A 24,263-nucleotide genomic window follows, 5' to 3' on the forward strand; every position below is an offset into this window, starting at 1 on the left:
ATGAATGAGAGGGGTTTGATCTGTCTAGTGAAACTGCAATGTCCATGGTTGTCTTAGGCTTGTTCAGCAGTACTGAGACTGAAATCCAAGTTTTGTCTTCCCAAGTTCTGTTGCTATTGGTCTTAAAAAAAGGTGAAAAAGTAAAAATAGCTCTACTGAGCTGCTTGTACAAGAATAGAGTCTGAAAGCTAAGAAGTTGTCCTATTGTTCAGTGCATCATTGCCAAAAGTTCACCTAAAATACCAAATATTTTTAACATTTCCTTTCCAATTTTTTCCCCCTAACTTTTCCGTTTTAATGTTGTTTACTTTCATTAGAAATATCTGCTGAGACTCATTGCTCTATTCTGACCAAGAAGGGTACAGTGTTTGAGAAATGCCATGCTGTGGTGAACCCTATTCCTTATTACAAGGTAATATTTATGATAGATGTTGTACAGAGGGAATTCAAATATATACCAGATGGGACTCATACGTATCCCACACATTGAATCAGCAATGCAGAGAAGCCTAGGAACAGGTGTGGTTTTGAAAATTCTCTCCAACACACTCAAAGTCTGTTTGGTCACAGGCACCAGTCTCATCCCTGTGAATCAGAAAATATTTTTGCTCATGCTGCTGCTGTCCATGACAACAACTTTAACTGTTCAAAGTATTGATTTTACCCTGTGCATAATTGAGCTCAATATATTTGCCAATGTACACAAAACAGTTTTAATATTAAAAATGAGAAGCAGCTAATAAACAAAGGCATTTTTTAGGATAATAAGTATATTTTATTTACATCAGCAATGCAGTTACTCAGATATTTTCCATCCGTTTTATTTATGCAATAATACGTGTCTTGTGTGAATTAATTCTGTAATTCAGCATAGAATCATATTGGTTGGAAAAGATTTTTGAGATCATTGAGTCCAACCATAAATATAACAACACCAAGTCCACCACTATGCCACGTTCCTAAATGTCATGTCTACAAGTCTTTCAAATACCTCCAGGGTTTAGCACTTCCAAATATCTGGTCCCCAGTAACAAAGTACTCTCTATGTGTTTGGTTTCAGAGATGTGTCTACCAAGCCTGTAATTATGAAGAGACCTTTCCTTATATTTGTTCCGCTCTGGGATCATATGCACGAGCATGCAGTTCCATGGGTTTAATCCTTGAGAACTGGAGAAGCAGTATGGACAATTGCAGTAAGTAACTGAACCAACTCTTAGTAGTCTGCCATCACATGAGTAATGAGGAAATAGGGAGCAGAAAGAAGAGCTGAAAGTGGATAATAAATATCCAACTGTTGGATACCCTTCTATTGTCAGTCTGAAGAGGGTTGTTACTTCATGACTATATGAAAAGGATTATTCATATGCTTTAAGGTGAGCATGCGGATGCTTCCAGGACTTGATAAATGAGATATAGAATAGACAGAAAAATAAAGCTATCCTTTAAAATGAGAAAGAGCTAGGGAAAACTGACTACAGATTTTATTTTATTATTTTGCAACTCAGATATAGGCGCAGGTATCAGTTTTACTCAAAAATACATTGATATTTCTGCTAAGTTTCCTTTTGCATTGTTAAATGCCAAGATTTACAAAATAGCTGTAAGGTATTTTGCCTGCATGGAACTTCTGAAAAGCTGCATAGTTGGCTGTTAAGTCTTGGTCTGCAACATGTTTTGCTAGAGCTCCACATCCACAGGAAGAGAAGCAGCAGGAAGCATTAAACATTGAAGCTGCTGACACAAAATAAGCAGTACATCCTAAGCAAAAGAACATTATCTTTCACAAGGAACACGATCAGTAAGTGAAGTTTAACATACACTCTTGTCTTGTTTTATAGCCATTACTTGCACTGGAAATCAAACATTCAGCTACAACACTCAAGCATGTGACAGGACATGCCTCTCACTCTCCAACCGAGCCCTGGAATGCCATCCAGCTGATATTCCTATTGAGGGCTGCCAGTGTCCTAAAGGAATGTACCTGAACCACAAGAATGAGTGTGTTCGTAAATCTCATTGTCCCTGCTACTTAGAGGACAGAAAGTACATTCTGCCTGACCAGTCAACAATGACTGGTGGGATTACCTGGTAAGTGTGTCAAGTTTAAAGGTGAACAAACTGAAAACGGACGTGAGGGGTCTTCATGTCTCTGTCAAGGGTCAACTTGACAGTAAGCAGATAAGCACCACACAGCCACTTATTCCAGCAGGATGTGGAAGAGAATCAGAAGGACATCAACAAGAAACCTTATAGGTAGAGATATAGACAGTTTACTAAATTTCTTTATTAATAATAAGCAAATAGTTTCTTTAATAAGCAAAGCAGCATGAACAATCAAAGCTAAGTAAGGAATTTATTCAGAACTTCCTGTCAGCAGACAGCCGTTCAGAAATTTCCAGGAAAGCATGAATTTGCCATGCATAATGATTGCTTGGGAAAATGAGTGCTGAAACTCTGAACATCCCTCCTTCTTCCTTCTTTACCTGAGCTTTTATTGCTGAGCTTGGTTTGGTATAGTATGGAACCTTTCTCTGGTCAATGGGTCAGCTGTCCTGGCTGTGTCTCCTCCCAGCTTTCACTTAGAATTAAAATAATTTTTTTCCTCAGCCTCCTCCCTGGCAGGGCAACCTGAGGAGCAAGAATGCTGGGACACTGCTCAGCACCAGCTAAAACAACACTGTGTTATCTACAATGTTTTGGTCACAAATCCAAAACATAGCACTACTGAGCTGCTACAAAGAAAATTAACTCCATTCCAGCCCAAACCAGTACAGTCTCCTTTATTTTTAATAGCATAAATTTATTTTTCAAGACATCTTTTTTGCCCTTTTCTAAACTAAAAGTATTCTTAACTCAGCTGAAAGCATTTGACTTACCTTCAGCTTCAAAATATTACTGAGAAAAAATAGAAAATAATAGCTGAGATCTGATTATTCTTATTAGGAGATCTTGTCAATATCACTTAGCTATATACAAACTTCTGGAACGACTTGATAGACCATCCTCATAGTGACAGTTGCCTACTAGTGATAATAGTGATAATAATAAGCTACTATTCACTTTCCAAACTGATGGTAATGTATAATACAAAAAGTGAAGAGACTCATATTCCACTTCAAAGGATGGGAAGGAGGTAGTAACATGAGTGAAACACTTTTAATAAAACAATTTTGCAAAAAATCAAAATTTCTTTCTTAGAAGAGATTTTCATTGATTTTTCTTTTTCTCCCTAGCTACTGTGTTAATGGGAAGCTAAGTTGCACAGGCAAACCTCAAAATCCTGCAGGTATGCGTCTGATATTGTTTACTTAGAAACATTTTTTGTCCTTTATGTTGTAAAATTACTACTTCACTGTTCTCTTCTATGTTAATTTCTCCTCAATGTTCATTTTTCTTCCTTTTTCCTAGAAAACTGCAAAGCTCCTAAGAAATACATATCATGTTCTGACAATTTAGAAAACAAGTATGGAGCTGCATGTGCCCCTACCTGTCAGATGCTGGCTACTGGAATTGACTGTGTGAGTTTCACAGCTCTGTGATATTTATCCTTTCCAGAGAGGTAGAATGTTCTAGTTGTTACTTAGAACTAAACTACATTGCTTCTAATGAAATAAAAAAAAATTGTTTTATCTGACATGATGCAGTTAAATATCAGGCTGTGGACACAAAAATTGTACATATATTTAAGAAGTGATTAAAGAAATTAATTGCATTAATTAATTAAATTCTATTAGAATAAAAATCCATTAAGGATTTTTATCTACATGACTATAATCTCTGGCTCAGGTACTCCATAAGCTGTGACTCCATGCCAATGGAAATAATGAGATTTATGCTTCCTGATCTATTTTTTATCAACTCTCTGCTGCTGTTGATCACAGAATGCAGGACACCTGGGCTAGGTGAAGATCTGGGCTGTCCTGATAAGGGTTTTCTTGTATTAAGGAAACAGACTAATTGGAAGAATTGTAATAAGCTTCCTTGAGATGAAGAATTTTCTGTTGTACTGTTTCTGAAAGAGTGGTAGTGATGGAAGATAAATCTTCCAGAGCGTTCAGGTATGTTTAGTATCTCAGACCTCAAGTACATGTTACAGCTTCAGTGAAACTAGTTCAGCTGACAGCATGTTAATACAAGGAACATCACAAACTAAAATCAAACCCAAACAGAACTTAGCACAGGTTCAATCCTAACACCGTTCACATCCAGGATTAAATGCATCTTACATTATTTTCTTTTTTTTTTTTTGTAATCTGTTGGTCTTTCCCAGATACCCACAAAGTGTGAATCAGGCTGTGTCTGTGCTGATGGCCTCTTTGAAAATCTCGATGGCAAGTGTGTGCCAGCTGAGGAATGTCCATGTGAATATGGTGGCCTTGCTTATGAAAGAGGTGAACAAATCCAGACTGAATGTGAGATCTGGTAAGAGTCACAGGGTTTTTATTGCAGATCCTCTGTTTCACTGAAGTGTACAGCCACATAAAAATAAGTGTTTAGCTGACTGGAGAGTAGGAAATGGCAACAGCTGTAAGGAAAAAATACCATGACAGAGTACAGGGATTAAGAGAGAGAGAAGCTTAGCATTTGGTAATATATGCATGGATAAGAGCCATTGTACCAGCTTCAGGAGTAATTTCTGCCTTATGTATGTTCAGGAATAAAGGCATCCAGTAGGGCCTGTAAATGATATGTGATTGTAAATGATATAAAGTCAGGTATTATCAACAACTCTGCTTAAATAAAGATTATGGCAAAATCTTTCTTCTTTTATGCAGGTAAAAGTAACCACCCTCAAAAATATTTTGATCTCTTTAGCAGTATTCTCAAAGTATTTTATTCCCTTTCTAGTTAATAATCTCTTACTAAAAACAAAAAACACCCCCTAAACTACACAGAGCAGTGACTCCCAATCTCATTAAGAGCAAAAATAAATGGGTTTTATATACCGTTTATTTCATAAAAAAGCACAAAAATTATTTAAGTTTTCTTCTTTATTATTGATTCATTTTCTAGGCAGTCCATAAATTTTAATAATGTTTTTTATATTAAATGTAATTTGGTCTCAGTGTACATAAGTCAATTAATTGAACATGCTGTCGATAAAAGTGGATGTATATAAAAATAAGCAGGTGAAGATGGTAGTTCTTTCTTTGAAATCTGAATGTGGTTTCTTTCTCTTCTCACTCCCAGCACTTGCACAAAAGGCAAATGGAAATGCGTTCAGAAGACAAGGTGTTCCTCCACCTGTAATCTGTATGGAGAAGGCCACATCACCACCTTTGATGGACAGCGTTTTGTGTTTGATGGCAACTGTGAATACATATTAGCTATGGTAACCTGCTTCCTCCTGGTTATTTCAACAGCATTTCAGCATCAAGAAATAACTGGATTTAAGATTCTAATAAAAATATGCTAGGATTCATCAATAAACAATATAGCACTTTGAATCTTTATAACCACTTACTGAGTTTTTATAGATTATGTTTATTTTAATATTTAGAATGAAAATATTTTACAAGTAAAAAACCCCATAATTTTCATGCAATTATAACCAATTTTAGATTTTTTAAAATAATATATTTAGATAGTCACTGTATTGTGTACCAGACAAATAAATCGTTTAGAGACATTAGTTTGACCAGAAGAGCAGAGGTCATCCTCTCCAAAAACAGAATTACTCATGATGTTTTAAGCATCCTGTATTTTCTAATACTTTTGTGTTTTAAGTTGGAAGACTTCAGGCACAGTCTGTTGAGCCTTTCTGCTTCCTGTGGTTTGTTTTGGGTTTTTTTAGGATGGCTGCAGTGTTAACAGACCCATTTCCTCTTTCAAAATTGTTACTGAGAATGTCATCTGTGGGAAATCAGGAGTTACATGCTCCAGATCCATCAGCATTTACCTTGGGGTAAGCTCTTCTTTCTGCCATTATCCAGCTAAATAGATTTTAAGACCAGGTTTTTTTTGGAACCTTTATGCAGAAAGGTCTTGTAAATGAAATTATGTGCTAAACCTAGAGTTTAAAAAAACCTTGGTTTTAATAGGAAATGCCATAGTTTTTTGTTTTGTTTTGCTTTGTTTTAATTCTCATGTTGTGTTTCATTCTCCGAGAATCTAGTCTGTGTAGAAGCTAGGAAATTTTGAAGTTTACTCCATGGTGAATTGCTCAATGAAAAAATACTGTTTTCCAGCTGCAGTATCACTGTAGTATTAGAACTTCGGCATGGAAAACACTGAAACTTGATAAGTTCTAACTTTTTCTTCCAGAATCTGACAATCATACTGAGAGATGAAACCTTCGCTATTTCTGGGGAAAATCCTGGTGTGCAGTACAAAGTGAAAAAGAATGCACTTCACCTGATGTTTGATATCATTATCCCAGGAAAATACAACATGACCCTTATTTGGAATAAGCACATGAACTTCTTCATCAAGATCTCCAGAGAAACACAGGTATTGCAGAATAATTTCCTTAAAATGTCCCTCCATTCAGATTAACTGAACATTTGATTACAGTTGCCTTGATTCTCTGTGATGGCAAAGGTTTTCCAGAAATGCTACTAGCAATTCATTTTTATCATTATCTCCAGAACAGCAGAGATCTTCACAAGAGGCTAACTTTAAGGGATTTCTGTACTGCATTCAGGAAATTTTTGAGCTAAGTGCTTGTGATTTATGCAACTGCACTTTTAAATTTGATCTCTAAATAATGACAGTTTACAGTTTAGAGGAGAAGCCCATGCACAAGTATGAGAGAGTATTTGTAGATGACATTCACTCCTAAAGCACAGGAAGCTGTCAGTAATCAAAAGGGAAGGTGAGAATTTAACTTGCTGAACTGATATTGGTGCTTTCATTGAATCTAGGAAACGATCTGTGGTTTGTGTGGAAACTATAATGGCAACATGAAGGATGACTTTGAAACTCGAAGCAAGTACGTGGCATCAAACGAGCTGGAATTTGTCAACTCTTGGAAAGAGAATCCTCTCTGTGGGGATGTGTACTTTGTAGTGGACCCCTGTAGCAAGAACCCTTATCGTAAAGCATGGGCAGAAAAGACATGTTCCATCATCAACAGCCACGTTTTTTCTGCCTGTCACAATAAGGTAAGAATGTATTTGCTGGGGTTTTTTTATTTATAGGAGTAATCTGTATTCTTCCAAATGCTCACGCTCCAACTGGTGATTTTCTGTTTGGCAAAACGTTTCAATAAAATACATTTAAAAATTTTTTATGGCTCACATTTATGTTAATTTTCTTTTTTTTTTTTTAATTTGCACTTTGCCAGCCCTTTTGTGAACATAAAAGCTAAGTATGGTATTAACTGATTAATTAAAACTACATGAGTGAGAAAAAAATGAAGACTTAAGAATCAGGAATTTATCAGTCTGTTCATGATGCTTGATATTGATCAATGCATTTTCAGGTGGCAAAAACCATTGAGAAATGTGGATATTGCTGAAGGGGCTATGCACATACATAGAGTATAATAAGCAGAAAATAACCTTGGAAAATGAATCCTGTCCTTTTGCCACACAGGTGAATCGGATGCCCTACTATGAGGCCTGTGTCCGAGACTCCTGTGGGTGTGACATTGGAGGGGACTGTCAGTGCATGTGTGATGCCATCGCAGTCTATGCCATGGCATGCTTGGAAAAAGGCATCTGCATTGACTGGAGGACCCCCGACTTCTGTCGTGAGTTTCCTTAAGCTCTCCTTAAGAGTTTAAGAGATTAAGAGGTTTAAGAGATTTTTATTGTCAGTATTTGGCAACATAGGAAACTTATTAATAACCACGTCAAAGTTAGCAATTTCTCTGTGGGCAGAGTTGACCTCAGTCAGCTAGGTTTTGAAATCTATACTTTTCTGCTAAATTAACAAAAATATTTTAACTCTTTTTACCATGGAGTAATGAGAGAGAAAATAATGTGGTCACAGAAAGCAGATTGTTTCTTCTGCTATCACTGTATAGTGTACTGTGAGTTTGCCAGCAGAGAAACCATAAAATTGTAAAAAAATGTTTCATTTGAGCTATGATGAAATCACCTTCTGTGTGGATGTCAAGGGAATGAAGACAGCTGTGTTGGCTGGAACAGTGTAAAACAGGAAAATGACATTAAGCTGTTACAAAACACATATAGAGGAAAAAAGAGGAAGAACATGCTATAAATCAATGTTAGTGTTCATTTTTGATCATTTTCTTTCCACATTTCAATATATTGTGTATGAATAGTTGGGGAAATGCCTGCATACTGTACTTGCAAAAAAGAAACTGACTTCTGTGGGTTAACATATATATTTACATCAGAATCTAATCACTTCAGTGAAGTTTTTTTTTTATTCCAACTGTTAATTAATTTTGTCTTCCTCCTAGTACTTTGAAAATATGCCATTAATTAAAAAAAAACCACCAAACTGACTTTTCTCTTGCTTGTCCTTTTTTCAGCTGTCTATTGTGAGTATTACAATTCTCATAAAAGAACAGGCATTGATGATGCTTTTTCCTATGGCTACAACGATGACAAATGCACCTGGCACTACAGGCCTTGTAACTGTCCAAATCAAAACTACAAATATGTCAATATTGAAGGTAATAACCTCTACTACTGTAAACCAGGAAACAGTAACATAATTGTTTTTGGTGTTGTTTTGTTGTTTTTTTTTAAATCAGTCATACCACAGTTAAATAATTGTAATCTAATTGATGTTATTTTTGAAGACATTTTGATGATCTTTTTCTTACTAGCAGAATACGTAATGAACTCAGTAGATGTGCTATATTTTTAGCTTTATATCAAGCTCAGCCTGTCTGGAAGAGAAATTCTGACTTGCACCAAATCAAAAGAGTGAACTGTACTTAGGAAAGAAAACATGTGGAGAGAGCAATTAATACTTTTATTAAACAAATGGACATACCTGAGGAAATCAAACAAATTCCTACATAGAAAAAACCTCCTTTAGAGGATAACATTGTAAATACTTACCTGAATAGATGATGTTGCAATTTATACTATTTTTAATAACATAAGTGTAATATATTCAATTATAAATAGTGTAAATGAGAAATGTAAAACAGACTTCTCTTCCCCTTTCTTCAGGCTGTTACAACTGCTCTCATGATGAATACTTTGACCATGAAGAGGAAAGGTGCATGCCATGTGGTAAGCAGTATTTCTTTTTCCACAGTAACTTGAACGCCATACTATAACATTTGCACAGACTCACAGAAGATATTTTTCTAGTATCTCTCCATAAATGAGTATTCATCTAAACATAACTTCCTTTCAAAATAAACCCATTACTATACTGCTTGTAAAATAAAATATTGGTGTTCTAGTCTGTGTCAGGCATAGGCTCAGCAGAGCTGTGAGTCTCAGAGGTATTCAACACATTTCACAGGAAAAGGGAACATGTAGCAGAAGAGTAGATTTAGCTACTGGACTCAGTACATATCTTTTTAGAGATTTTTTTTTTAATTAACTTGAGATTTATTACCATATGTCTTATTTCCATGAAACCTTATCTTATTGAATAATGTTTTGGATAGACTCTAGCTTGACAGGTTGAATTTTCATGCAGATGTAAAAAAATCCTTAAGAACAAAGTGCTTATTACAAAATTCTGTCTTGTGTAACCAGGATCTCAGCTAGTGATCTCTGTTATATACAAAACCATGGTCCACTATCCCTGAAAACTGAGGGGCCCTTAGCCATAAAAGTCATAATAAAAATGGGAAAAACTTATTGATGTTCATTATAATAATGAGATGTATTGATTTATTTGTACTTAAGTCCTTTGATGTGAATTTGACTACTGAATTTTTTATTATATTTTTCAAGTATTACATATTTGAAATATGTAACATTAAATAATTTCAGGAATACCTCATTAATTAGCCCAATTCTTGGAATCCAATCCAATGAGATCTGCCTTATCTGGGATATTTTAATATGCTCCTGTTCACAAATTTAACCTGTTTTGCCTTTATGTAACAGGACAAGTAAATGTTACCACCACACCGGAACCATCTTCACCTTCACCAGGTTAGTTTACACAGTTGACCAACTGTGTAACTTACACACTGATATTATGTCCTGATATATTTATGAAATCAGTAATGCCCTTTTCTGTGTGATATAGCAGCATTATCAGTTGCACATGCATGAGGTGAAATGATGAAAAATACCCTGGTACCATAATATCCTGGGCTGCATCAAAAGCTGTGTGGCCAGCAGGTCAAGGGAGGGCACTGTGCTCCTCTGCTCTGATGAGAGCCTGCTTGGAATGCTTTATCCAGCTCTGCAGTCTTTAATTCAAGAAAGACAGAGGAGGGCCACAAAAATGACTAGAGGGATGGAACAACTCTCCTGTGAGAAAATTCTGAGATCTGGGGTTGTTCAGCCTGGGGAGGAGAAGGCTCCATGGAGACATCTTCGTGGCTTTTCAATACTCAGATGGGGCTTATAAGAAAGATGGGGACAGACTTTTTAAGTAGGGCCTGTTGTGATGGAACAAGGGGTAATGGTTTTAAATCAGAAGAGAATATATTCAGACTAGATACAAGGAAGAAATTGATTATGATGAGGCTGGCAAAGCACTGGAAGATGTTGTCTGGAGAAACTGTTGAATCCCTTTACCTGGAAGCATTCAGCTCAGGCTGGAGAGGCCTTTGAGTAGCCTGATCTACTTGAAGATATCCCCACTCATTGCAGAGGGAGTGGATTAGATTATCTTTAATGGTTTGTGCCAACCTGAGTCATTCTATGATGAAAAGGATCTCACAACAATTCATGTCCTCTCTTACTACGGATTGGCCATATAACACTTCAACAATTGAAAAAAGTCTTGATGGAAGTGTGTGACTGACTATTCAAAATCCCTGTAGCCTGATACAGGAAAGGAATCTACACATGATGATCTTAAATTTGTTAGAAATTCCATTAATTTCCCTGAAGACAGATGGTATTAGAAAACTTTGAACTGTGGGTTGTGTGAATAATGAAATTATGAATATTATTTGATATAAGATTGGAATATTGTTCTATCTCTGCTGATTTGAACAAGTATTTATGCCAAATTCACTTTAAAGTGAAGAAAAAGGTATAAAATATCTCCAAGAATATCTGTCTAATGTATTCACTGCACATAATAGCAAAGGAAGCAATGGATACCAGCTCTTCAAGGTTTAATCTAAAAGGTAATGGGTTTTAATAGTTTTAATGGGTTTTATTAGCTACTGCTAATAGCTATAAAAACCCTGGTTTCACTTCAGAAAAATTCCATTTCTATAGATACGTTATCAATAGATTATTGAGGACTATTTCTTATCTTTTTGTTTTGATTTTTTTTCTCTTAGTAACAACAGTGCAGCCTAAAGTAACAAGGAGCTCTACCACAAGCACCTTACCAACAGTACCTAGTACTTCTGCAACAGCTGTATCACCTGAGACTACAAATCCAACAATAACTGCAAAAATTACAGTTCCAAGAACTTCACCCTCACAACCTCTTGTCACGATAAAGTCAACAACTGGTAGGTTTTTTGGTGTTATTGTCTAAAATAAATTACGCTAAACTTGCTGTACATTGTTGAGATACCATTCCTAGGAATGCATTTCAAATTCATACAACATCCAAGCATTAGACTCCAAATCATGAAGCAGGCAAAGCAGGCTTCCAGAAGGGAGTTTGTAAACAAGACATGCTCAGAAGTGTAGATTGAAAGTGCATGAAAATATAAAGGATGTAGGCATTAAGTTAAAAATGCAACTAAAAAGTGACTCATCTGAGAAACACAATTAGAAGTTCTACAAGCACTGAGCAAGCCCATCTCCAGTTGGGTTTATTAGCTCAGCTTCAGCCTCTTTTCCACTGGTTCATTTATGGAGTTCAAGGAGCACCCAATCTATTGACTGAATAATTAAGCAAGCCCCAAAGCAGAATCACACAGGTATCAGTACAGCAGCTTTGTCTAGGCTTCTAAAGTCCTGTTCTCTGGACAATGACTCTGCCAGAATAAATTACTCTCTGATTCTGTGGCTTGTGGAGCCTTGTTTAGCCTCATACCAACGTGCACTTCAACTAATAAACCATCTTGGACCATGATTGTCACGGAAAGCAGAGGTAAAAATAGGTCCCAAAGGAGTCAAACACGTGAAAACTGACATTGTGACAGATGATTTGTGCACTGAGGCAAAGAGAGTCTGTAGTATGATGTTATTTAGCTTTTCAGTATAAATTGCAGAAAGCTGCAGGTGTGGCTGATTTAGAACATAACAAAAGCCAAAGGACAAAGCCCATACAGGCTTTAGCCAAAGTGACAACAAAGCTAACTACTTATAAAAATTACATTAAATCTAATACAGGAAAATACGCAAAATCAGAACAAAGACAGACATGAGACAATAGAAAACAAATATAAGTATATAAATATTTGGTAAGCTTATGAGAACATGAATACAACAGTCATACTGAAAATATTGAAAAAAAATAAAAATATCTAAAATATGAATAACTTATTTATAAGTTATCTGGTTTTAGTTTTTCTATTAATTGGTTACTTACATTATATTTTTACCTTTACTCCAAAAGAACATACAACATCAATTTTTACCACACCAAACATGACTACAACCATCACTACCCCTTCCATAACTACCTCAATGAAAAGAACCATAGCCACTGCACCAAAGTCTGTTCCCTCATCACCTTCTGCCTCGTCAACTGCTGCTTCAACAGAGACAGAACGAGTAGGGGTCACCTCACCTCCCTTCAAGACCACCACCAAAAAGGAAACAGCAATGTCCTCAATGTCTACTCAAACCACAACTCACAGCACAACTTTCAGCCAGCCTAAACTAACAACAGCAGGTAAATAGCACTTTCTTATATCTGTCAGGTGAAGCCATCACTCACAAGACATATGTCAATATACCCCTTATGAAAAAAAACAACCCAATTCTTAGTACTAGTGGTCTTAACATTGCAAAGCAAGCATCTGATATCCAAAGATGTTGTTAAAGCTAACATTTCTCTTCCAACACTTCACCCGAATTTAGACAAAATCTCTCTATGCTTCAAAGCAAATTCTTGAAACCTCACAGACCAGACTATGTATTCCCCCTACCCATTGTAAGAAATACCCCCCCAAAAAATACTAACCTTTTTGAATGTCTGACACTCAATATACAAACAAGGTTGGTCTCCTATGAGGCTCTATGGCAATATGAATTACTACATTAGCAACTGACAGGCTGGGACATTGTGTGGTGCAAAGTCTACTGTAGTGGGAGGGCAGCTGTACACTCTTTCCCAAATCCAGGTCTCTCACAAAGTACTTTTGGGGTGCATACATCTATGTCTTCTTGTGCAAGCAATTACAGCTTCCTCTAGGAACCTCACCAGATCCAAACCATTACTAATATTCATTCTTTCATCACAGAGAGTGAAGGAACTGAAGCAACCACTCTGCACTACCCAGAAGGTGAGTAAAAGGGACTAGAGAGATGCCCTCGGCCTAAGACTCTGCTTCACTTACCCTAGCTTTTACAGATGATGGTCTTGCCCAGTTTGGAATGCCTGGGAAGGGAAACAAGGCTCTTCTTTCCTCAGGAGCTTCAGAAAAAGGCAGGGAGTGTCAAATTGTCAGAGGCACCCTTCAGACCCACCCTCAATCAACTTGTGCTTTTCTCTCTGTAGTTGTCACCCACATAAGACCAACGTTGACACAGCCTGTGCAGCACCTCGTCACACAGACACAGACCACCCCTGCCCCATCCACCAGGAGCACCTCTGTCCCAGGAGAGACTGGCCCTGCCACCAGCCCAGAAGTCCCGCTGACAAGGACATTTCCAAGCTCCAGCTCTTTGTCTGTCACCTCCACTTCATCTGCTTCTTCCCTCTCCTCAACCCAGCTCAAAACATCATATCCTGGTAAGGCTCCCTCCTGCCTTTCCTGCTGTTCTACCTGCTTCTTCCAGCTCCCACCCTTCTCTCCTAAGCAGCACGTCCCACAAAGGCCTCCGTTTTGGTTCATTCTCAGTTCTCCCTGCTATTGCCATGGGACACCAGCAAGTCCAGCAGGCTTGACCCGCACATGACCCTGATTGTATCCTCCTCCCTGTGATTTCAGGGCTTTGGCTCTGGAGCATAGGCCTCTATGAGGGTTCAGGCATCCATGAGCTCCTGCTCTACAGCTACCAGACACAGGCTGAAATACCTCCCTCTTCTTACTGTGCTGCCCTGAGAATGCACACTGGGGCAGGGGTGAACAACAAGCAGGGAAACTGGAAACACATCTCCAGTTTACAGCTCAGGACAGTTTTGAGTGAGAGGCATAACCCAAGGCATTATCTCCAGCCAAAGGATGCCTAAGCCCTGGCACACCCATGAAAAGTGCATTTCAACAAATATGACCTCATGGACAAATGCTGACCCTGAGTACAAAAGTCACCAGTGGAGGGTGGGCAAGAAAGTGTACACTCAAGTCCAGGCTAAAGATCTTTCAACTCATGTGCCACAGTTGGCTTAGTGATCCTCCTTTAGGGAGATGCCAAAACAGGCTTTGCCTAGAATCCTTCCCAAGACTCAATCATTCTTTTCTCTCATCCCTTTCTTTGTAGCAAGGGAGCCAACCAGAGCTAAGACACCAACTACTAAAGTAGTAACAGGTGAGTGCTCTGGTCATGAAAGAGATAAGTCATCCGTGGCCAATGCATCCATATCCTTTCAAGAGCCATGGGCCTCCCTTGGGTCGCTCCCACAGGAGTCTGAACTAAGCCAAGTTTAAACTACCAGTAAACAAGTGCTACCTCTTCCCCACTCAACTGTTCTGGGAAGAAGGAGATGAGATAATTTGCTAGAGGTCTGTCTTCAAAATGGTCAACAGCAAGCGCTTCCAAAAGAGAAGCAGGAAAGGATGGAACATATTTAGGATAATGGACACCTTTATTAAATGAAAAACAGAAAACTCAAAACCAACCAGATGTAGTAGGAACTAGGTCTCCCATCCTAGCCTATAACTGAGCACAAGACCTCAAAAACAGAAGAGCCACCAACACCCAACTTCCCATAAGCCAGCAACATGAAACTGACCTGTGCTTCCCTCCTGGCAGCCTTCACCCATGAACACTCAACTGTGCCACACATTGTGCCACATGTGACCACACCCAAGACCACGGCCACCACCTCCATCAGCAGCACCTCCAAGACCTCTGTCTCCACAGAAGTCCCTCTGGAAACAGCCTCTCCACATCCCAGCTCTCCACCTGCCCCCAGCAGCCCACTCAGCACCCGGCTGCCGTCCACTGCCACCACTTCCACAGTCTCCTCCACAGCAGCTCCAAGCACCAGCCCCAGGCCTACACCTACAACCCTGAGGCCCAAGCCCTCTTCCCCAACAACCAGTGCTGCAAAGGAGTCTCCTGTCACAGAGTCCTCTGTGCCCACCACAGCCAAAACCAGCATGCTGCCATCTCCTGCTTCTTCTCCCTCCTCAACTGTGTCCTCAACAGGGCTCAGCTCTTCACCACCTGGTAAGGCTCCCTCTTACCAATCCTGCTACTTCTCCCTGCTCAACTTTTTCCACTTGTTCTTTCCAGCCACACATGTTCCTTGCAGAGTTGTTTTAGTTTTTGCTCTCCATCCCCTTTGTTTCCGCATTGGAACACTGGTATGGCCTTACTTTGTTATGGCCCCAGGGCTCTGCTCTGTGCCATGTAGCCTGGCCTGGCAATCTCAGAGAGGACTGTCCTTAAGCTCTGCCTGTTCCTTGAAGGAACATGTGCATATCCACACAGGGTCCTCTTCCAGGAAGATGTAGTGGGATCTTGCCTGTTGGAAGGCATGATACCCATTTCCCGCCTTTTTCTGAACAAAACCACACAACATCTTATAGGCTGGACCTACAGGAAAAGTGTTCCCTTTTTCCCAGGAATACTCAGTGCAGCACAGCATTGCCATTTTTGTTTATATCCCCAATCTAAACCTCTGACCATACACATTTCTTTTTTTCTTGTCCTCGACTCAACTGATCTCTGCTTTCTTCCTGACAGCCTTCACCCATAAAATGTTGACCATGCCACACGCTGTGACACCTGTGACCACAGAGAGGACCACAGCCACCACCTCCATCAGCAGCACCTCCAAGACCTCTGTCTCCACAGAAGTCCCTCTGGAAACAGCCTCTCCACATCCCAGCTCTCCACCTGCCCCCAGCAGCCCACTCAGCACCCGGCTGCCGTCCACTGCCACCACTTCCACAGTCTCCTCCACAGCAGCTCCAAGCACCAGCCCCAGGCCTACACCTACAACCCTGAGGCCCAAGCCCTCTTCCCCAACAACCAGTGCTGCAAAGGAGTCTCATGTCACAGAGTCCTCTGCGCCCACCACAGCCAAAACCAGCATGCTGCCATCTCCTGCTTCTTCTCCCTCCTCAACTGTGTCTTCAACAGGGCTCAGCTCTTCACCGCCTGGTAAGGCTCCCTCTTACCTGTCCTGCTGCTTCTGCCTTCTCTCCCTTTTCTCCTTTTTCATTTCCAGCAATGCAGGCCACTTGAACATTTTCTTCAAATTTACTCTCCATTCCCCCTTCTTTTTCGTTTGGAACACTGGTATGGTCTTACATTCTTATATCTCTGGGGCACTGATCTTTCCCATGGAGCCTGCCTGTACTAAAGGATACTGTCCTTATGAGACCTTCATATCCACACAGGGTTGAGGTAGCTGGATCTTGCCTGTTGGAAGCTACTGCATCCATTTCCTCCCTTTTTAGGACAGGAATTAGACAGTGGCGTGTAGAGAAGACACACAATACCAGGGCTCCTTTTTTCCTGGAAATACTCACTGCAGCATAGGCATTCAATTTTAGATTCTGTCTCCAATCTGAATCCTCTGCCTACCTCCATTTCCTACTCTTTTTGTCTTCATCCTCAACTGACCTGTGCTTCCCTCCTGGCAGCCTTTACCCATGAACACTCAACTGTGCCACACATTGTGCCACATGTGACCACACCCAAGACCACGGCCACCACCTCCATCAGCAGCACCTCCAAGACCTCTGTCTCCACAGAAGTCCCTCTGGAAACAGCCTCTCCACATCCCAGCTCTCCACCTGCCCCCAGCAGCCCACTCAGCACCCGGCTGCCGTCCACTGCCACCACTTCCACAGTCTCCTCCACAGCAGCTCCAAGCACCAGCCCCAGGCCTACACCTACAACCCTGAGGCCCAAGCCCTCTTCCCCAACAACCAGTGCTGCAAAGGAGTCTCCTGTCACAGAGTCCTCTGTGCCCACCACAGCCAAAACCAGCATGCTGCCATCTCCTGCTTCTTCTCCCTCCTCAACTGTGTCCTCAACAGGGCTCAGCTCTTCACCACCTGGTAAGGCTCCCTCTTACCAATCCTGCTACTTCTCCCTGCTCAACTTTTTCCACTTGTTCTTTCCAGCCACACATGTTCCTTGCAGAGTTGTTTTAGTTTTTGCTCTCCATCCCCTTTGTTTCCGTATTGGAACACTGGTATGGCCTTACTTTGTTATGGCCCCAGGGCTCTGCTCTGTGCCATGTAGCCTGGCCTGGCAATTTCAGAGAGGACTGTCCTTAAGCTCTGCCTGTTCCTTGAAGGAACATGTGCATATCCACACAGGGTCCTCTTCCAGGAAGAGGTAGTGGGATCTTGCCTGTTGGAAGGCATGATATCCATTTCCCGCCTTTTTCTGAACAAAACCACACAACATCTTATAGGCTGGACCTACAGGAAAAGTGTTCCCTTTTTCCCAGGAATACTAAGTGCAGCACAGCATTGCCATTTTTGTTTATATCCCCAATCTAAACCTCTGACCATACACATTTCTTTTTTTCTTGTCCTCGACTCAACTGATCTCTGCTTTCTTCCTGACAGCCTTCACCCATAAAATGTTGACCATGCCACACGCTGTGACACCTGTGACCACAGAGAGGACCACAGCCACCACCTCCATCAGCAGCACCTCCAAGACCTCTGTCTCCACAGAAGTCCCTCTGGAAACAGCCTCTCCACATCTCAGCTCTCCACCTGCCCCCAGCAGCCCACTCAGCACCCGGCTGCCGTCCACTGCCACCACTTCCACAGTCTCCTCCACAGCAGCTCCAAGCACCAGCCCCAGGCCTACACCTACAACCCTGAGGCCCAAGCCCTCTTCCCCAACAACCAGTGCTGCAAAGGAGTCTCCTGTCACAGAGTCCTCTGCGCCCACCACAGCCAAAACCAGCATGCTGCCATCTCCTGCTTCTTCTCCCTCCTCAACTGTGTCTTCAACAGGGCTCAGCTCTTCACCGCCTGGTAAGGCTCCCTCTTACCTGTCCTGCTGCTTCTGCCTTCTCTCCCTTTTCTCCTTTTTCATTTCCAGCAATGCAGGCCACTTGAACATTTTCTTCAAATTTACTCTCCATTCCCCCTTCTTTTTCGTTTGGAACACTGGTATGGTCTTACATTCTTATATCTCTGGGGCACTGATCTTTCCCATGGAGCCTGCCTGTACTAAAGGATACTGTCCTTATGAGACCTTCATATCCACACAGGGTTGAGGTAGCTGGATCTTGCCTGTTGGAAGCTACTGCATCCATTTCCTCCCTTTTTAGGACAGGAATTAGACAGTGGCGTGTAGAGAAGACACACAATACCAGGGCTCCTTTTTTCCTGGAAATACTCACTGCAGCATAGGCATTCAATTTTAGATTCTGTCTCCAATCTGAATCCTCTGCCTACCTCCATTTCCTACTCTTTTTGTCTTCATCCTCAACTGACCTGTGCTTCCCTCCTGGCAGCCTTTACCCATGAACACTCAACTGTGCCACACATTGTGCCACATGTGACCACACCCAAGACCACGGCCACCACCTCCATCAGCAGCACCTCCAAGACCTCTGTCTCCACAGAAGTCCCTCTGGAAACAGCCTCTCCACATCCCAGCTCTCCACCTGCCCCCAGCAGCCCACTCAGCACCCGGCTGCCGTCCACTGCCACCACTTCCACAGTCTCCTCCACAGCAGCTCCAAGCACCAGCCCCAGGCCTACACCTACAACCCTGAGGCCCAAGCCCTCTTCCCCAACAACCAGTGCTGCAAAGGAGTCTCCTGTCACAGAGTCCTCTGTGCCCACCACAGCCAAAACCAGCATGCTGCCATCTCCTGCTTCTTCTCCCTCCTCAACTGTGTCCTCAACAGGGCTCAGCTCTTCACCACCTGGTAAGGCTCCCTCTTACCAATCCTGCTACTTCTCCCTGCTCAACTTTTTCCACTTGTTCTTTCCAGCCACACATGTTCCTTGCAGAGTTGTTTTAGTTTTTGCTCTCCATCCCCTTTGTTTCCGTATTGGAACACTGGTATGGCCTTACTTTGTTATGGCCCCAGGGCTCTGCTCTGTGCCATGTAGCCTGGCCTGGCAATTTCAGAGAGGACTGTCCTTAAGCTCTGCCTGTTCCTTGAAGGAACATGTGCATATCCACACAGGGTCCTCTTCCAGGAAGAGGTAGTGGGATCTTGCCTGTTGGAAGGCATGATATCCATTTCCCGCCTTTTTCTGAACAAAACCACACAACATCTTATAGGCTGGACCTACAGGAAAAGTGTTCCCTTTTTCCCAGGAATACTAAGTGCAGCACAGCATTGCCATTTTTGTTTATATCCCCAATCTAAACCTCTGACCATACACATTTCTTTTTTTCTTGTCCTCGACTCAACTGATCTCTGCTTTCTTCCTGACAGCCTTCACCCATAAAATGTTGACCATGCCACACGCTGTGACACCTGTGACCACAGAGAGGACCACAGCCACCACCTCCATCAGCAGCACCTCCAAGACCTCTGTCTCCACAGAAGTCCCTCTGGAAACAGCCTCTCCACATCTCAGCTCTCCACCTGCCCCCAGCAGCCCACTCAGCACCCGGCTGCCGTCCACTGCCACCACTTCCACAGTCTCCTCCACAGCAGCTCCAAGCACCAGCCCCAGGCCTACACCTACAACCCTGAGGCCCAAGCCCTCTTCCCCAACAACCAGTGCTGCAAAGGAGTCTCCTGTCACAGAGTCCTCTGCGCCCACCACAGCCAAAACCAGCATGCTGCCATCTCCTGCTTCTTCTCCCTCCTCAACTGTGTCTTCAACAGGGCTCAGCTCCTCACCGCCTGGTAAGGCTCTGTCCTAGTCATCCTTCTCCTGCCTTCTCTTTCCAGCTGTCCTTTTTTCTGTCACTCTACCCTTCTCCCTACCTGCTTTGTTCCCTTCAGGAAACACATCCCAGTTTTGCATTTGTGTGGCTGCTTATTCCTCCATTCCTTTGCTTTTGATCACCGTGGTTCACCAGTGTAGTCCTGGGCCTGTGCACTGGCTCTGCTTTGGATGGAGCTAATTATATTTCCCAGCAGATTTCTTGGTGTTGTATTTTAGATGTGGGTCCCAGCCAGTGTTGATAGCACTCAAGTACTTTGGTGATTGTTCATGAGTGCCAGCTCTGCCCCCGGGCCCCCCATGTTTTGTCCTTCTGCCAGCCAGGGAGCAGGCATAAGGTGGTCACAAGTCCATCAGGGACTCTGCCAGCACAGCTGGCCCAAGGCCAGTGGCCAAGGAGACACTGCCTACCACAGAACATCACGCTGAGCTGTACAGTGGTGTTGGACTGGGTGGGATAGTTACTCCCAAGCAGCCATTGCTTGGAGACTGGTGGATATTGGCCAGTGGCAGGAAGAGGTAAGTCATGGCCATCTCATGGGTGGGCTTTGGCTTGCTTTTCCTTTAGTTTCTTTACTTCCAAGAATGTTTTCTATCCAGACACGTGTGGGTTTTCTTGGTTTTTCTACTTTGATCCCAATGCCTAAAGAGCAGGAAGCAAGTGAGTGACTGCAAGGGTAGACACTTCACATCCCGACAGGTTCACTCATCATCAACAGGCAAGTATTGGATCTTACAGTGTCTAGGAAGGATGTGGAGGCTAAATGAATAAGCAAAATGTCAGATCTTTGCTCTTTCCCAGAAAAATTCAGTGCAACAAAAGGCTCGATTTCCCCCCCAAACAATATAACACAATTCTTGTGCCCATCTCTTTGCTTTGCCCTCCTGCCCTGATCCTCAACTAACCTGTGCTTCCCTCCTGGCAGCCTTCACCCATAAAATGTTGGTGGTGTCAACCGCTGTGACACCTGTGACCACAGAGAGGACCACAGCCACCACCTCCATCAGCAGCACCTCCAAGACCTCTGTCTCCACAGAAGTCCCTCTGGAAACAGCCTCTCCACATCCCAGCTCTCCACCTGCCCCCAGCAGCCCACTCAGCACCCGGCTGCCGTCCACTGCCACCACTTCCACAGTCTCCTCCACAGCAGCTCCAAGCACCAGCCCCAGGCCTACACCTACAACCCTGAGGCCCAAGCCCTCTTCCCCAACAACCAGTGCTGCAAAGGAGTCTCCTGTCACAGAGTCCTCTGTGCCCACCACAGCCAAAACCAGCATGCTGCCATCTCCTGCTTCTTCTCCCTCCTCAACTGTGTCCTCAACAGGGCTCAGCTCTTCACCACCTGGTAAGGCTCCCTCTTACCAATCCTGCTACTTCTCCCTGCTCAACTTTTTCCACTTGTTCTTTCCAGCCACACATGTTCCTTGCAGAGTTGTTTTAGTTTTTGCTCTCCATCCCCTTTGTTTCCGCATTGGAACACTGGTATGGCCTTACTTTGTTATGGCCCCAGGGCTCTGCTCTGTGCCATGTAGCCTGGCCTGGCAATTTCAGAGAGGACTGTCCTTAAGCTCTGCCTGTTCCTTGAAGGAACATGTGCATATCCACACAGGGTCCTCTTCCAGGAAGAGGTAGTGGGATCTTGCCTGTTGGAAGGCATGATACCCATTTCCCGCCTTTTTCTGAACAAAACCACACAACATCTTATAGGCTGGACCAACAGGAAAAGTGTTCCCTTTTTCCCAGGAATACTCAGTGCAGCACAGCATTGCCATTTTTGTTTATATCCCCAATCTAAACCTCTGACCATACACATTTCTTTTTTTCTTGTCCTCGACTCAACTGATCTCGGCTTTCTTCCTGACAGCCTTCACCCATAAAATGTTGACCATGCCACACGCTGTGACACCTGTGACCACAGAGAGGACCACAGCCACCACCTCCATCAGCAGCACCTCCAAGACCTCTGTCTCCACAGAAGTCCCTCTGGAAACAGCCTCTCCACATCCCAGCTCTCCACCTGCCCCCAGCAGCCCACTCAGCACCCGGCTGCCGTCCACTGCCACCACTTCCACAGTCTCCTCCACAGCGGCTCCAAGCACCAGCCCCAGGCCTACACCTACAACCCTGAGGCCCAAGCCCTCTTCCCCAACAACCAGTGCTGCAAAGGAGTCTCCTGTCACAGAGTCCTCTGTGCCCACCACAGCCAAAACCAGCATGCTGCCATCTCCTGCTTCTTCTCCCTCCTCAACTGTGTCTTCAACAGGGCTCAGCTCCTCACCGCCTGGTAAGGCTCCCTCTTACCAATCCTGCTGCTTCTGCCTTCTCTCCCTTTTCTCTTTTTCACTTTTCAGCAGTGCAGGCCACTTGAACATTTTCTTCTAATTTACTCTCCATTCCCCATTCTTTTTGGTTTGGAACACTGGTATGGTCTTACATTCTTATATCTCTGGGGCACTGATCTTTCCCATGGAGCCTGCCTGTACTAAAGGATACTGTCCTTATGAGACCTTCATATCCACACAGGGTTGAGGTAGCTGGATCTTGCCTGTTGGAAGCTACTGCATCCATTTCCTCCCTTTTTAGGACAGGAATTAGACAGTGACGTGTAGAGAAGACACACAATACCAGGGCTCCTTTTTTCCTGGAAATACTCACTGCAGCATAGGCATTCAATTTTAGATTCTGTCTCCAATCTGAATCCTCTGCCTACCTCCATTTCCTACTCTTTTTGTCTTCATCCTCAACTGACCTGTGCTTCCCTCCTGGCAGCCTTTACCCATGAACACTCAACTGTGCCACACATTGTGCCACATGTGACCACACCCAAGACCACGGCCACCACCTCCATCAGCAGCACCTCCAAGACCTCTGTCTCCACAGAAGTCCCTCTGGAAACAGCCTCTCCACATCCCAGCTCTCCACCTGCCCCCAGCAGCCCACTCAGCACCCGGCTGCCGTCCACTGCCACCACTTCCACAGTCTCCTCCACAGCAGCTCCAAGCACCAGCCCCAGGCCTACACCTACAACCCTGAGGCCCAAGCCCTCTTCCCCAACAACCAGTGCTGCAAAGGAGTCTCCTGTCACAGAGTCCTCTGCGCCCACCACAGCCAAAACCAGCATGCTGCCATCTCCTGCTTCTTCTCCCTCCTCAACTGTGTCTTCAACAGGGCTCAGCTCCTCACCGCCTGGTAAGGCTCTGTCCTAGTCATCCTTCTCCTGCCTTCTCTTTCCAGCTGTCCTTTTTTCTGTCACTCTACCCATCTCCCTACCTGCTTTGTTCCCTTCAGGAAACACATCCCAGTTTTGCATTTGTGTGGCTGCTTATTCCTCCATTCCTTTGCTTTTGATCACCGTGGTTCACCAGTGTAGTCCTGGGCCTGTGCACTGGCTCTGCTTTGGATGGAGCTAATTATATTTCCCAGCAGATTTCTCGGTGTTGTATTTTAGATGTGGGTCCCAGCCAGTGTTGATAGCACTCAAGTACTTTGGTGATTGTTCATGAGTGCCAGCTCTGCCCCCGGGCCCCCCATGTTTTGTCCTTCTGCCAGCCAGGGAGCAGGCATAAGGTGGTCACAAGTCCATCAGGGACTCTGCCAGCACAGCTGGCCCAAGGCCAGTGGCCAAGGAGACACTGCCTACCACAGAACATCACGCTGAGCTGTACAGTGGTGTTGGACTGGGTGGGATAGTTACTCCCAAGCAGCCATTGCTTGGAGACTGGTGGATATTGGCCAGTGGCAGGAAGAGGTAAGTCATGGCCATCTCATGGGTGGGCTTTGGCTTGCTTTTCCTTTAGTTTCTTTACTTCCAAGAATGTTTTCTATCCAGACACGTGTGGGTTTTCTTGGTTTTTCTACTTTGATCCCAATGCCTAAAGAGCAGGAAGCAAGTGAGTGACTGCAAGGGTAGACACTTCACATCCCGACAGGTTCACTCATCATCAACAAGCAAGTATTGGATCTTACAGTGTCTAGGAAGGATGTGGAGGCTAAATGAATAAGCAAAATGTCAGATCTTTGCTCTTTCCCAGAAAAATTCAGTGCAACAAAAGGCTCGATTTCCCC

At 43.1% G+C, this 24,263-nt stretch overlaps 1 protein-coding gene across 1 annotated transcript in view; it reads left to right on the forward strand.

Annotated features, from left to right (window-relative positions):
• MUC6 (mucin 6, oligomeric mucus/gel-forming) overlaps positions 1-24,263 on the forward strand; it is a 59,208-nt gene that overhangs the window by 28,544 nt on the left and 6,401 nt on the right. The window contains exons 16-43 of the mRNA XM_086895681.1: positions 318-412; positions 1,061-1,193; positions 1,839-2,088; positions 3,234-3,286; positions 3,409-3,518; positions 4,271-4,422; positions 5,191-5,332; positions 5,795-5,905; positions 6,265-6,450; positions 6,864-7,103; positions 7,537-7,693; positions 8,444-8,587; positions 9,096-9,158; positions 9,993-10,040; positions 11,354-11,530; positions 12,589-12,867; positions 13,439-13,480; positions 13,696-13,929; positions 14,619-14,666; positions 15,111-15,530; positions 16,050-16,469; positions 16,955-17,374; positions 17,894-18,313; positions 18,799-19,218; positions 19,738-20,157; positions 21,124-21,543; positions 22,063-22,482; positions 22,968-23,387. Of these exons, the coding sequence (XP_086751807.1) occupies positions 318-412; positions 1,061-1,193; positions 1,839-2,088; positions 3,234-3,286; positions 3,409-3,518; positions 4,271-4,422; positions 5,191-5,332; positions 5,795-5,905; positions 6,265-6,450; positions 6,864-7,103; positions 7,537-7,693; positions 8,444-8,587; positions 9,096-9,158; positions 9,993-10,040; positions 11,354-11,530; positions 12,589-12,867; positions 13,439-13,480; positions 13,696-13,929; positions 14,619-14,666; positions 15,111-15,530; positions 16,050-16,469; positions 16,955-17,374; positions 17,894-18,313; positions 18,799-19,218; positions 19,738-20,157; positions 21,124-21,543; positions 22,063-22,482; positions 22,968-23,387 (6,444 nt within the window). The remainder of the gene's footprint in view (positions 1-317; positions 413-1,060; positions 1,194-1,838; positions 2,089-3,233; positions 3,287-3,408; positions 3,519-4,270; positions 4,423-5,190; positions 5,333-5,794; positions 5,906-6,264; positions 6,451-6,863; positions 7,104-7,536; positions 7,694-8,443; positions 8,588-9,095; positions 9,159-9,992; positions 10,041-11,353; positions 11,531-12,588; positions 12,868-13,438; positions 13,481-13,695; positions 13,930-14,618; positions 14,667-15,110; positions 15,531-16,049; positions 16,470-16,954; positions 17,375-17,893; positions 18,314-18,798; positions 19,219-19,737; positions 20,158-21,123; positions 21,544-22,062; positions 22,483-22,967; positions 23,388-24,263) is intronic.

The sequence above is a fragment of the Cyanistes caeruleus genome, chromosome 6 (assembly GCF_971803275.1).
Source record: "Cyanistes caeruleus chromosome 6, bCyaCae1.hap1.1, whole genome shotgun sequence".
Taxonomy (NCBI): Eukaryota; Metazoa; Chordata; class Aves; order Passeriformes; family Paridae; genus Cyanistes; species Cyanistes caeruleus.